Source organism: Rhinatrema bivittatum, chromosome 16 (assembly GCF_901001135.1).
Source record: "Rhinatrema bivittatum chromosome 16, aRhiBiv1.1, whole genome shotgun sequence".
Lineage (NCBI taxonomy): Eukaryota > Metazoa > Chordata > Amphibia > Gymnophiona > Rhinatrematidae > Rhinatrema > Rhinatrema bivittatum.
This window is the reverse complement of record NC_042630.1, coordinates 30319486-30333141: the sequence shown is the minus strand read 5'-3', so window position 1 is coordinate 30333141 and position 13656 is coordinate 30319486. Positions and strand designations below refer to the sequence as shown.

The 13656-nt window shown below is 52.3% G+C and overlaps 1 protein-coding gene and 1 long non-coding RNA gene across 3 annotated transcripts in view; one reads left to right on the top strand and one right to left on the bottom strand.

Moving 5' to 3' along the window:
- The window catches only part of LOC115078070, a 200033-nt gene that overhangs the window by 156008 nt on the left and 30369 nt on the right, over positions 1–13656 (bottom strand). The gene's annotated exons all lie outside the window — the stretch shown is intronic.
- The window catches only part of ADAMTSL4 (ADAMTS like 4), a 69061-nt gene that overhangs the window by 49196 nt on the left and 6209 nt on the right, over positions 1–13656 (top strand). For both annotated transcript variants that reach the window (XM_029580676.1, XM_029580675.1), the window contains exons 8-14: positions 2525–2729; positions 3547–3722; positions 4783–4891; positions 7770–7979; positions 10122–10251; positions 11308–11512; positions 11783–11956. In XM_029580676.1, the coding sequence (XP_029436536.1) occupies positions 2525–2729; positions 3547–3722; positions 4783–4891; positions 7770–7979; positions 10122–10251; positions 11308–11512; positions 11783–11956 (1209 nt within the window). The remainder of the gene's footprint in view (positions 1–2524; positions 2730–3546; positions 3723–4782; positions 4892–7769; positions 7980–10121; positions 10252–11307; positions 11513–11782; positions 11957–13656) is intronic.

Here is a 13656-nt window from a genome sequence, read left to right as displayed (position 1 = left end):
GCCCCTTTACTGCTGGTACCTGAGCTCTCTCAGAGACCCCCGGCCCCTTTACTGCTGATACCTGAGCTCTCTCAGAGACCCCCCCTGCCCCTTTACTGCTGGTACCTGAGCTCTCTCAGAGACCCCCGGCCCCTTTACTGCTGATACCTGAGCTCTCTCAGAGACCCCCGGCCTCTTTACTGCTGGTACCTGAGCTCTCTCAGAGACCCCCCTGCCCCTTTACTGCTGGTACCTGAGCTCTCTCAGAGACCCCCGGCCCCTTTACTGCTGGTACCTGAGCTCTCTCAGAGACCCCCCCTGCCCCTTTACTGCTGGTACCTGAGCTCTCTCAGAGACCCCCCCTGCCCCTTTACTGCTGGTACCTGAGCTCTCTCAGAGACCCCCCTGCCCCTTTACTGCTGATACCTGAGCTCTCTCAGAGACCGTGATCCTCAAACCCCCACTTGCTCTGAGGGAGGCTGATATGGGTGCCTCCTGCTGAACTGCTCTTCAGGCTGCACCTTTTCTGTGGCTAAACAGAGACCTTCAACTTCCAGAATTTTCCATAATCACTAAATCCTCTATAAATTTAAAAATAAACTATTTAAGACAAATCCAAAAATAGTACTGAAATGCCAGCATTGTGTACCGAAGCCGGATCATTTTATTCTCATTAGATCATGTGCTGAAAGCGATGTCTGTGGCACTCATTAAGCTGAAATCTTTTTGACCGGGGGGGGGGGCACCGTGCTCTCCATGAAGGGAGAGGGGAGGGGTCGGGGGGGACGGGGACACATGTGTAGCCCCAGCCGCCTGACTCCCAGCTGCTGTGCTCGCTTAGGAGCTCACAGTCCCAATCCCTTCTGCTGCTTGCCCCTCTGACCTCTAACTCTCCCCTCTCTTCTCCTTCTCTCCCTCTGCTCCTTCCTCCACTTTTGCCCCTTTCTTCTTCCCTCAGCTCTCCCTCCCCCCCCCCCCCTCTCCAGTCACCGAATGTAAGACCTAAAGCTGGAAGAACAGCAGGGCCCCTGAAAGTGCTCTCCTCCCCGCTAAGGGTCATTTGACCCCCCTGAACCGGTCGGGACCCAGAACACTAGACCCTAACTGTAGGTCTCGTCTGTCATTACAATGACCTCTTAACCCTTCCCGACATGCCAAGGGATGGTTTATGAGTGCACAGGTTGGGGAGGGGAAGGGTGATACACTTCCTCCAAGAGCAAAATTGCATTAAATATTGCAGACAAAGACCATGACTCACACACTCCATGACACACACACACACACACACACACACACACCACCCGCGCTCTGTGACATGCGCACGCACACTGCCGTTTCACCATTAAGGTTAATTTCACCACACTCTCCTCCTCACAGGCTCACGAGCCACTGCAAGCAGCCTCTCAGCCACAAACCACAGCCGGAAGCAGTTAAGGCTCTGGGTTGGGGAAAAGGGGTGGTGGGCGGGGGGCTGCGTTGTACATACAGACTTTCAGGATGCCCCCCCCTACACACACACACACACAGCCTTGCTTCCCACCAAACCACAGGCAATGTCACAAAATTCCCTCTAGAAGGGGAAGAGGACAGAGCTTCATGTGAACCGCAAACCCCCCCCCCCCCATCCCCCGCCAAACTCTTGTCATCCAGGAAGCATTCATCGGGGCCCGGTGAGTTGGCTGCGCCCGCGTTCAGTGGGGTCGGCCAACCAGAGCGTCTTTGCCCCCTGCTGCCTTTGCTGGGCAAGTCACAACGCAGCCGTGCCCCGTGTGTTTGTCGCCACCCTCGCCCAGCTCAGCTCGGAGAGGCAGATCCAGTCCAGGTTTTGTGCCGCGCTGAATGCTGGGAAATGTAGTTGCTACTTTTCTTAGGGGGACATCAGAAGCTCCAGTTCTGTGCGTGTCGTGGGAGGGCAAACGCAGGACTGGATCGGCCTGTTGCCTTTGATGTGGAGCCTTTCGGTAAGCCTGGTCCAGCCCCGTTTTGTTTCAGATTGTATCCCAGTCTGGCCTGGTGCTCATCGCCCTGCAGAATGCACTGGGAGAGGAGTTAGAAAACCAGGACTAGGGCCTCCGCAGCCTTTCCTGGTGAGGGAAAACTCACCAGTTGTAACGCAACGTGCAAGGCGCTTGTCTATTTGGGCTGCATTGTCTCTAGCGTCTTCTGTGCCAGTCTGCGGGAGGGAGCGGAGCTCTCGATAGCTCGCCATGCGTGCATTAGGTTATTCTGGTAAAAAAAGGTCTCTGTTGGTTTTTATCTCTCCACAGATGTTTACGGGTAGGGAAAACCACGCGTGATCATTTCCGTGGCACTTTAATGCGGGATCTCCTGACCACAAAGAGGCGCTGCCTGTGAAGACTCGGTCACACAGTAAATGACGGGAGATAAAGACCAACTGGCCTACCCAGTCGTCTTCCACTTCCACTTGACCCAAAACCGTGCCCCCCACCCCCATATGATCCTTCAAGGGCCGGCCTTGAGATCCCTGCATACAGCGCTGGAGTTCTCCTTTATAATAATTTCCCCTCCTTTCTTCCCATCCCAGAGACCCGGCTGCGACGGGATTCTGGGCTCCAATATGACCCTGGACGGCTGCGGGATGTGCGGCGGAGACAGCTCCACCTGTCGGCTCGTCGCCGGCACCTTCAATGACTCCAACGTGCCCATTGGCTACCATAAGATCCTGGAGATCCCCAGAGGAGCCACCAAGATTAACGTGACCGAGAACACCAGGAGCCCCAACTACCTCGGTGAGAGAATCCTGACTCCGCTCCCACCCCTAACCCGAGGTCACCTTCCACGTTCTCCTGGCTTCACAGGCTCAGTGTGAAAAGTGCTTCATTCCCCCCCCCCCCCCCCCCCCCCACAGCTTTGACTCTCAAGAGCCCTCGGTTTCTACCGCCATAGCTAACGTGACCAGCTTGGCTCCATTTATTTAAGGCCAAAGGTGTTGTGGGGACTTGTAGCTCTGGTTTGCCAAAGAAGAGCTAGGAACTTCATCTCCCTGCATGCAGTGGGTCAGAACCAGGCCTGGATTTCCCTGTGCTACGAGAACTGTAGCCAGCTGGCCACCAGTGCTTCCCAAAAGCTGACCTGGGGACCTCTCCCAGCCGGTCTGACTTTCAGGACATCCACCATCAAAATGTGCAGGAGATTTTGCATAAATTGGAGACCCAGTATAATATGCAGATTTATTGTGGGGATCCTGGAAACCTGGTCAGTTGTGGGGACACCAGGTCAGGGGAACAGTCAGGGGACTGGGAGAAATGACAGAATTATCTTTGGGAAAGCATTTTTTTTTTTACATGAGGGGGCCACTTAGCCCAGGTCAAAATGTTGTAGATTTAGGTCAGGAAAGATTTCTCCTCCCCCACAAACTCAGATAGCTCAGTTATCAGAAGCCAGGTCAGCAGTAGTTGCTTGGGCACGGGCTGGGCACCTATCGTGTTAACAGATCCCTTCCTCCCCCCCACCCACCCCCCCGGGGAAGTCTGTGCCCGGGGAGAGAGCTCAGCTGACAGAGACTGTTTTTTTTTTCATAAACATCTCCTCTGCTTTGTCTCGCAGCATTAAGAAGGCGCTCCGGGAAGTCGGTCATCAACGGGAACTGGGCCGTGGATCCCCCCGGGAGATACGAGGCCGGGGGCACCATCTTCACCTACACCAGGCCGGGCAGAGAAGACACCTCGGGAGCCGAGTCCTTCACAGCTCAGGGGCCCACCACAGAACCACTGGATGTCTATGTGAGAACGGGGGGGGGGGGGGGGGGGAGGGGATGGGGGGTTACTCTGCACCCCCTCCTCCCGGTGAGCTCTCTCCCCTGCTTTAGCTGCGTGTCCTGACCTGGCCCTGGGGCGGGCGGAGCGTGCGTGCAGGGCTGGGCACCCGACAGTAGCGATTGCCTTGAGGGGAGGCTGGTGGTGGGGTGTTTACCAGTATGTTCTGCTACTGGAAACTGGAGCGGTGCCCAGGTTCTGCCATTGCACAGAATTTTCTTACCTCCACCCCCCCCCTGCAATCTATTTATTTAGTTTATAAAAATAAAAAAAAAAATCTGTTAAGCCAAGACTTGTTGGGAAGCGTGTCTGGAAATGTTTTGCCCTGTGCGTTAGAGACCCTATTTGTTTGTGTAAGACGCTCACGTGTGAGCGAGCTCGCAGCCCCTCTCTTGGAAATGCTGGTTTCTAAATTTGGATAATTCATTTTGCTGTGTCAGCCATGACAGGCATGGCTGACTCTCTTATGCTCATAAGAGCACTTTCTCTTCAAAGTTTATGATTAATCCTCATTGCCCCCTTGGCATTATTAAGGGTAATATATATTCCCTTTCCCTCCCCCCCCCACCCCCAGCTCTGTTATCTCCAGACACTAAGGATGGAGGAGGGTCTCTTTAGGACCAAGCAGCGTGTGCTCAGCCATGGGGGGGGGGGGGTCACTCCTTACAGTGGAGCAGAGCTGTTGTTAGGGTCAGGGCACCGATTCTGAATCTCACTTTGTCTGGAGGGGAGGTTATGAGGGGGCAGGATTTTCCTGTGGAATCTGAAACCGTCTCTTTGCTTGTTCTTCCTGTAGATTACTGTGCAAAAATGCCCACCGCCCCCCCCCCCTGTCAAAAAAGGTCAGGGGGCATTGTAAACCCCACTGCTGTGTGGCAAGAGGGAAGGAGGTGGTTTTTTTTTTATGGGATTTTGTCTTCGCTTCTCCGGGGGGGGGGGGTTACTGGCTGCCTCTGTTTCTCCCCTCCCCCCCACCCCCGCTCCAGCCCTACCAGGACTAACTGATGTCTGCATGTGTCTCCCGCAGATGATATTCCAGCAGGATAACCCAGGCATTTCCTACAGCTTCTACCTTGCCTCCTTCAACCGGCCGGAGAATCCCATCCCTGCGCTGGTTAATCCACGGCGGGAACCCGGTAAGGCATCCTCACGTGGTCCAGGCGTTCGCACACCGCGGCTGCGTGCGTACGACTGCTTGTGCACGCGCGTGTATCCTCGCCCGTGTGTACGTGTGACGGCCTGTGCCCTTATCTGAACGCGTCTGTCTGCATGCAGAGTGAAGCAGTTAGGGGCTGAGAGACGACCACAGATCCATCAATCGTTGCCCAACAGATCGCTCTACATCTGCATCCATAGCCAGCTCTGCAGCAGTGAATATAAATCCCTTCCCCACCCCCAAATATGAAGATTGACTCTAAATCGCTGGATGAACACTTTTCCCTGCATGTCAGTGGTTGTAGGTGCGAGGGCAGGATTTTGCATGTGTGTCTACTACCACCACCACTACCTAACATTTCTATAGTGCTACACGACATACGCAACGCTATACAAACATACAAAAAAGACCCTGCTCGAATAGAGCTTACAGTCTAATAAGACAAACATACAGGACAAGGGTCTCGGGGATTTCATAAAGCAAGACAATGGTTAAAAAAAAAGCCAGAAGAAAGTTAGTTAAAAGCAGGCTAAAAGCAGACAGACAAGCAGGCCTAAGATTTAAAAGCAGCTTCAAAAAGGAGGCTCTTTAGATAGGATTTAAACATGGCAAGAGAGGGAGCATGGCGCACCAACTCATGAAGGCTATTCCAAGCACACGGTGCAGCCAGCTGGAAAGCATGGAGTTGGGAATTGGCAGTAGAGAAGGGTACGGATAGGAGTGACTTATCCCACAAGCGGAGTGCATGAGGAGGGGTGTAGAGTGAGATAAGAGAGGAGAGGTAGTGAGGTAGTGAAGGCATTTGTAGGTGAGAAAGAGGAGCTTGAACTGTATGCGGGAGCGGATAGGGAGCCAATGCAGTGACTTCAGAAGAGGGATTACTTGGGCATAGAGACTTAGGTGAAAGATAAGTGGTGCAGCTGAATTTAGGACGGATTGCAGTGGAGAGAGATGACTCACTGGGAGACCCGTGAGGGGCAGGTTGCAATAGTCTAAGTGGGAGGAGATGAGAGAGTGGATGAGGGTTCTGGCAGTGCGTTCAGAAAGGAAGGGACAGATTTTGGCAATGCTATAAAGAAAGAAATGCACGTTTTAGCAAAGTTTTGGATATGTGTAGAGAAGGAGAGAGAGGAGTCGAAGAGGACTGCAAAGGTTGCGAGCTGATGGGACTGGGAGGACGTCCAAACAGAGAAAGGGGAAAGGGGAAAGGGGGAAGAGGGGAGGTGGGCTTGGGGGGGAAAGATAAGGAGCTCCGTCTTGGGCACGTTGAGTTTAAGGTGGCGGCGGCGGGACATCCCGGCAGCAATGCCAGGCAAGCAGAGAAGTGTCTCTTTGTATACCTGCTGATGTCATTGCTAGGGCACATAACAGCTGATTCACAGTTGCCACAGGCTAGTGCATTCAGTTTGACTCACAGGAGCCCGACTGGTTGGAAGATTAGCCATTAATTCCCCTGTAATGCTTGGATTGGTTGGAAGATGGAGCAGTTGGTTGGAAAACGGGGCGCTATTCCTTCATTAATGCCTGGATTGCATGGCTACCAGTTTGTGATAACCCTCAGAGCCAGGAGCAGGGTTGGACCCAGAGAGGGCGGGCTTGTGCAGGACAGGACAGGACAGGGCTGGCCTGACGCCAAAATCTTTTGCCTGGACTGGCCACCTCTCTCTCGGGTTGAGCTCTCAGGTTCTGGTGGCTGGCAGGGCTTAGCAAGAGGTGCACTCAGGAACAGGAACAAAGCACACCCACTAAGGCAGAGCTGGGCAATAGGAAACTGAAAGGTGTCCAAAACCACACAAGGGACAAGGGCGTGCACAACAAGGCAAGGAGAAAAGCAAAGACGAGCCAATCAGGGCCAACCGCAAGGTGCAAAGCAAGGCAAGGCAAGGCAAGACCATGAACACCAAGAGCCGCAGCAAGGATCACGGCTAGGAGCTGCAAGCTGAGGCCCGGACTTTTACGCTGAGCCGGTGCTGGGAGACATGACCGCCAAAGCCTTGGGGGACTGAGCAGCAGGGACCATGGCCCAGTGAGGGCCCCTGCTGGCGGGAGGGAAGCACTGCACACAGATCCTTACAGATTGGATGTAAAATGGAGCAGAAACTCCCAATAATGCCTGGATTGGCTGAATAACAGAGTGGTAATCCCTAATAATGTCTAGATTCGTTATATAATGGAACGGTAACCCCAATAGCACCTGGACTGGTTGGAAGATGGGGCTGTAATCCTGCATTAATGTCTGGATTCATTATATAATGGAACAGTAACCCCCAATGCCGCCTGGATTGGTTGGAAGACGGGGCTGTAATCCTGCATTAATGTCTGGATTCATTATATAATGGAACAGTAACCCCCAATGCCGCCTGGATTGGTTGGAAGATGGGGCTGTAATCCTGCATTAATGTCTGGATTCATTATATAATGGAACAGTAACCCCCAATGCCGCCTGGATTGGTTGGAAGAGGGGGTGGTAATCCTGCAATAATGCCTGGATTGATTGTAAAATGGAGTGGCAACCTCCATTAATGACTGAATTCACTGAAAGATGGGGCAGTAATCCCCCAATAATAACTTTTTACAAACCTAAGTAATTGGTATATTTGAGTTTTGTTTCTTTTATTGTTAAATATGGTAGAAATCTAAGGAAACACCAAAACCTAATTAACTGTAGCTAAAGGCGTGGCCTGCTAATGATGGCTGCAGGCTGGAGAGAGCTGGGCCTGGTAACTCTGTCTTCTGCTGTCAAGTCCAGGCCATCAGGAATGGGTAAAGCCCGATGTATTGTGGACCTCAGGTTGGGCTAAAATTTTACGATATTTTCTCTGTACGTGCTTTGATCCTCCCATCTTCACGTGATCTAGATCCAATGACCTCTGCAGGGGATGCGATGGGCAGACAGAACGCACGGCCCCGGCCTCCAGGGAGGCAATCTCCACGTGCACCAGGGGTTCTTCAGCGTAACATCCGTATACCCCCATTGCCGGTTCCCCCCGTACAGCACTGGCCTGAACTGCCTGAATTCTACTGGAGACAAGTAGGAAACACGGAGTGTACTGTGACCTGTGGAAAAGGTGAGAGAATCGGAGTGCCCTGCATCTATCCCGAGCCCTCCTCCAGTCCTAGAGGTGACAGGCTCTGTATCCCTGCTCCCATCCCCTGAGCCCTCCAGTCCTAGAGGTGACAGGCTCTGTATCCCTGCTCCCATCCCCTGAGCCCTCCAGTCCTTGAGGTGACAGGCTCTGTATCCCTGCTCCCATCCCCTGAGCCCTCCAGTCCTAGAGGTGACAGGCTCTGTATCCCTGCTCCCATCCCCTGATCCCTCCAATCCTAGAGGTGACAGGCTCTGTATCCCTGCTCCCATCCCCTGAGCCCTCCAGTCCTAGAGGTGACAGGCTCTGTATCCCTGCTCCCATTCCCTGAGCCCTCCAGTCCTAGAGGTGACAGGCTCTGTATCCCTGCTCCCATCCCCTGAGCCCTCCAGTCCTAGAGGTGACAGGCTCTGTATCCCTGCTCCCATCCCCTGAGCCCTCCAGTCCTAGAGGTGACAGGCTCTGTATCCCTGCTCCCATCCCCTGAGCCCTCCAGTCCTAGAGGTGACAGGCTCTGTATCCCTGCTCCCATCCCCTGAGCCCTCCAGTCCTAGAGGTGACAGGCTCTGTATCCCTGCTCCCATCCCCTGAGCCCTCCAGTCCTAGAGGTGACAGGCTCTGTATCCCTGCTCCCATTCCCTGAGCCCTCCAGTCCTAGAGGTGACAGGCTCTGTATCCCTGCTCCCATCCCCTGAGCCCTCCAGTCCTAGAGATGACAGGCTCTGTATCCCTGCGCCCATTCCCTGAGCCCTCCAGTCCTAGAGGTGACAGGCTCTGTATCCCTGCTCCCATTCCCTGAGCCCTCCAGTCCTAGAGGTGACAGGCTCTGTATCCCTGCTCCCATTCCCATTCCCTGAGCCCTCCAGTCCTAGAGGTGACAGGCTCTGTATCCCTGCCCCATCCCCTGAGCCCTCCAGTCCTAGAGGTGAAAGGCTCTGTATCCCTGCTCCCATCCCCTGAGCCCTCCAGTCCTAGAGGTGACAGGCTCTGTATACCTGCCCCCATCCCCTGAGCCCTCCAGTCCTAGAGGTGACAGGCTCTGTATCCCTGCTCCCATCCCCTGAGCCCTCCAGTCCTAGAGGTGACAGGCTCCATATCCCTGCACCTATCTTCTGAATCAGACAGGCACCGTTTCCACTAACATGTTTTGCTGTCTGCAGTTGAAATGTTTCTTGTGGTTCTGCATTGCCTTAACATTTAACACTCTCTGTTGGTCTGAGCCGAGATTCTTCCCAGGGCCCTATTAAATCTGGCAGTTGTGTTCAAAGTTTCTCACCCCCGCCCCCTAGAAATATTTAAAGTTGGATTCCAAGTGTTTGGGTTGCCTTTGGGAGGTGGTTGTATTGATGCATGTGCTTTTAATTAAATGAAGTTGGGGAGGAAAGGGGGGGAAGCGGCCAGGAAGACTGAGCTTGTGAACAGGAGGAAAGGTGTCTGCTTGTCTTGCTGTGCAGCGCCACCTTCTGGACGAATTGGCTACTGCGGCTGTCTGGCCAGGTCCCGTTGCTCCGCTCTGCTTTCCTTGGTACATTTCTTGGACAGAATTAAGGTTCCCACAGCACCATGGGAGCAGCTCATTTTATTTTTCTTCTGCCAGGTTTTGCCTAGCACTCAAATTTGTACCTTGGCCAAAACTTGCACCCTTTCACAATTGCAGAAGACGAAAATGATTTGTGTCACTTTTGGGGGAGGGGGGGGGGGCGGGGAAGAGGGGATTTTCGTTCCACGGATGCTTGACTGACACTGGGTAGATTGAAATTCTGCATGAACCTTAATTTTGATAGAAAGAAGTTCATTGCAAACAAAATACCCATAATTTTGGGCTCTTTTGTCCCCCCCCCCTTCCTCCCAAACTTTAAATTTGGGCCTGTGGTGTTGTTATTATATTTTAAAGCCTTTGGAACTTTCCGACCACCCTAAGGGTCATGGCTATGAGTTTTCATGGTTAGGAGCCCAGAACTCGGCCGTGGCCGCACAAAACAATTTCCTCTCTCTCTCTCTCTCTCGCTGTAGTCGGTGGGGCTGGGAGACTTTTGCTGTGCAGCTGATTTCTCAGAACTCGGATTTTGTGGCGCCCGAGTAGCCCACTGGAAGCTCCTCTCCACATTTCTCGTCTCATTTCAGGCTCCTGGCTCCCCGTTTTCCGCTGCGTTTCCCGCAGGTTTCAGGAAGAAGTGGAAGAGAAGGAGTGCGATGCCGCCTCCCGGCCTGTCCCGACGGAGGAAGCCTGCAACACCCAGTCGTGCCCTGCCTAGTAAGCGGCCTTTGCAAACTTTCTCTGTCCCCTGGTTTTTGGGGGTTGGGGTTTTTTTTTGTTATTTTTGGCCCAGCTCTTTTCTTCGTGCGCCCCTGGACGTCCAGAGGAGTAAGAGGGGAGCCCAATGACTGGGCCTTCCTCCCCTCCTCCGGAGGCTGTGAGTGCAAAACAAATGACACTCGTTTTCTTACTTCTCTGCTTTGAGAATCACAAAATGATCGTCGAGGACCCAGGAATAGTAGCCCAGCAGTTAGAGCAGCGGGCTGCAAACCAGGGGGAGCCAGGGTTCAAATCCTGCTGCCGCTCCTTGTCACCTCAGGGAAGTCACTTTACCCTCAGGTGCAAACACAGGTCCTGATTTACTAAGGCCTTTCTTTCTCCCATGCTGTGTCTATGGGAAAAATGATTAGATTGTGAGCCCTCAGGGGAAGGGACCTACCTAAATGTACCCCACTATGTACTTAGCTTGGTAAAGGCAAGTAACAAAATCCAAAACTTGCACCCTTTGGAAATTTCCCAAGAAGGAAATGCTTTGTGTCACCTTTTTTTTTTTTGGGGGGGGGGGGTTTCCTTCTACGGATGCGTAATTGATTCTGGGTAGATTGATGATAATGATTCCTTTTGAGCGGCCTGAAATGGATTTAGGTAATTCTGCTGACAGTTATTATTAAGATTCTCTGTTTTTTTTAATTTGCTTTCTAGGCGTCAGTGCTTTTAGCTCCTAGCCATTAGCTGCCCCCTAGTGGCTGACAGGGAGACTGCATGCAGGGGGTTTGGAACTGGGTTTTGAAGTTATTTTGGCTGCCGGTGTGCTTAGCACCGTACCGGGTTCACAGAGATGCCCCGAATAACCTTCATGCGCGCACGCTGATATTTTTCCTTCTCGACTGCTTTTTAAAAAACCTGAACGCAAAATACTCAAAGACCTTATCGGTTGCTCATCAAAAAAAAAACAAAACCACATTTTAGCTGTTTTCTGAAAGCAACGCCTGTGAAATCTTGTGAGGAGGGTGGGGAGTTAAAGGCTACGTTCGCCGTCTCCTCTTTCCGCAGCTGGGATGCCGGAGAGTGGTCCGCCTGCAGCAGGTCCTGCGGCGCGGGGGTTCAGCACCGGCCCATTACCTGCCGCCAGATGTACGCCAACCGGACGACCATGGTGCTCCCGCAGCGGTGCGCGCACCTGGAGAAGCCCAACGCCACGCAGCCCTGCCACCTGCAGATCTGCAGTCACTGGGAGACCAGCGCAAACTGGAGCATGGTGAGGACTGTGGGCATCAGGGAAGTACATTGTGTCGGTGGGGGGGAAAGAGATATAGGATAGTGAGGGCGGATCTGAGAGATGGTGAAATCCTGTTAATGTCTGATGATTCTGGTGGTTCTGTGGTTCCGAGACGGGGTGTTCTCGCCGACACCCCCCCCCCCCCCCCCCCAGTTAGCAGTTCTTTAGCATGCGTGGCTTACTCTGGGTGGGTGCCACGAGACAGCACACGGTAACCCGCCTCCCTCCCACTCCTTTCCGTCTCCGCAGTGCTCCGTCCCGTGCGGCCAGGGCCAGAGGACGCGGCACGTGCGATGCGTCAGCAACCACGGGGACACGGTGAGCGACCGAGAATGCAACGGCAGACTGCGCCCGAGAGCCAGCGAAGCCTGCGACATGGGGCCCTGTGTCAGGACCTGGTTCCACAATGACTGGAGCAACACGGTAACGGGTGCCCGGGACCGCTGGGGATGCAGAGGGAGGGGGGGGAGCTACTGGGACCGGGGATTGCAGAGATTATCAATATTTCCACCTTTCATTCCTTCACTGTCTTTTGTTCTGCCTGTCTCTCGCCATCTCATATGGTGCTATATATCCCCTATGTAATACATTTCTGTTTCTTTCCTGATAAGCCATAAGGGATGGAGTAAGCTTTTGATCTGGAGTCACTAATAGTGACTGGCAATCAGCTGAGGGGAGATATGATAGAGGTCTTTAAGATCATGAGAGGTCTTGAACGAGTAGATGTGACTCGGTTATTTACACTTTCGGATAATAGAAAGACTAGGGGGCACTCCATGAAGTTAGCAAGTAGCACATTTAAGACTAATCGGAGAAAATTCTTTTTCACTCAACGCACAATAAAGCTCTGGAATTTGTTGCCAGAGGATGTGGTTAGTGCAGTTAGTGTAGCTGGGTTCAAAAAAGGTTTGCATAAGTTCTTGGAGGAGAAGTCCATTAATGGCTATTAATCAAGTTTACTTAGGGAATAGCCACTGCTATTAATTGCATCAGTAGCATGGGTGCTTCTTAGTTTTTGGGCACTTGCCAGGTTCTTGTGGCCTGGTTTGGCCTCTGTTGGAAACAGGATGCTGGGCTTGATGGACCCTTGGTCTGACCCAGTATGGCAATTTCTTATGTTCTTAACTGGTTGCATGTCTTGTGAATCTTGTTAATATTATTGATATTGCTTTTTTCCCCCCCCATGTTTGGATACATGCATTGCTCAGGACGGGGAGACAGGTGCAGTACTGCTGCCCGCTGCCTCTGCTGACTAGGGTTGTATGGGGACTTTTTTTTTAATTATTATTTAATTTTCTATTTCTTTCCCTCCGGTCGTTTCCTTTTCCGTTTATTTTCAGTTCTGTCATTTTGTTTCTTTTCTGTAATAGAAATGAAATACAGTGCTTCAGAGGACAGGTCTGCCTTCGGCCCCTTCTCCTGAGCGTGGGATGATTCCTTCCTCCGTCCCTCAGCCTTTGTCTCCAGCCGCGGGCACCCATTGTGGGGCTGGGGACCACTGCCCGTCCTCCGGTATCCATTTTGCCCCTCCCTCACCCATGGCACCGCTGGGCCCCCCCTCTCCTCTTCGGGTGCCAGTGGGACGGGGCTGCTCCTTTTCTTCTGCAGCTAGCCAGCCACCCCATGCCAACATCGCAAATGCGTTTAAAAGTCGCGGGCCGGAACATCTGGAGTTCTGCCCGTTCATCAACGCCAACAAAATTTTCATTTGGTTTTGTGTCATTTCAGATGGGAGGCAACAGAAAACAAAAAAAACAAAAAAAAAAAAAATATATATTGTCCATGTCATTTTAAGGGCTGGATTTTCAAAGTGCTTAATGTGCATAAATTTAAGTGCTTTATACACATACATTGAACTTTGAAAATGCACCTGCATTAGAAAGGGACATTCTGGGAGACGGAATTGGGGCAGGGAAAAGATTTACGCTTACACTTTCGATTTTTTTTTTTTTTTTTTTTTAAATTGCTTGAAATCCATTTCTGGCTGCTTTAAGCACTAAATAGAAATCATTATTTGGATCTTGATTACTCGCCTTTCCCAACCCTGAGCTTAAAGGCAAGTTACATTCGGTACCACACCGTAGGTAAGGTCCTTGGCTCCTGCACATCCCCGATGCTGACAT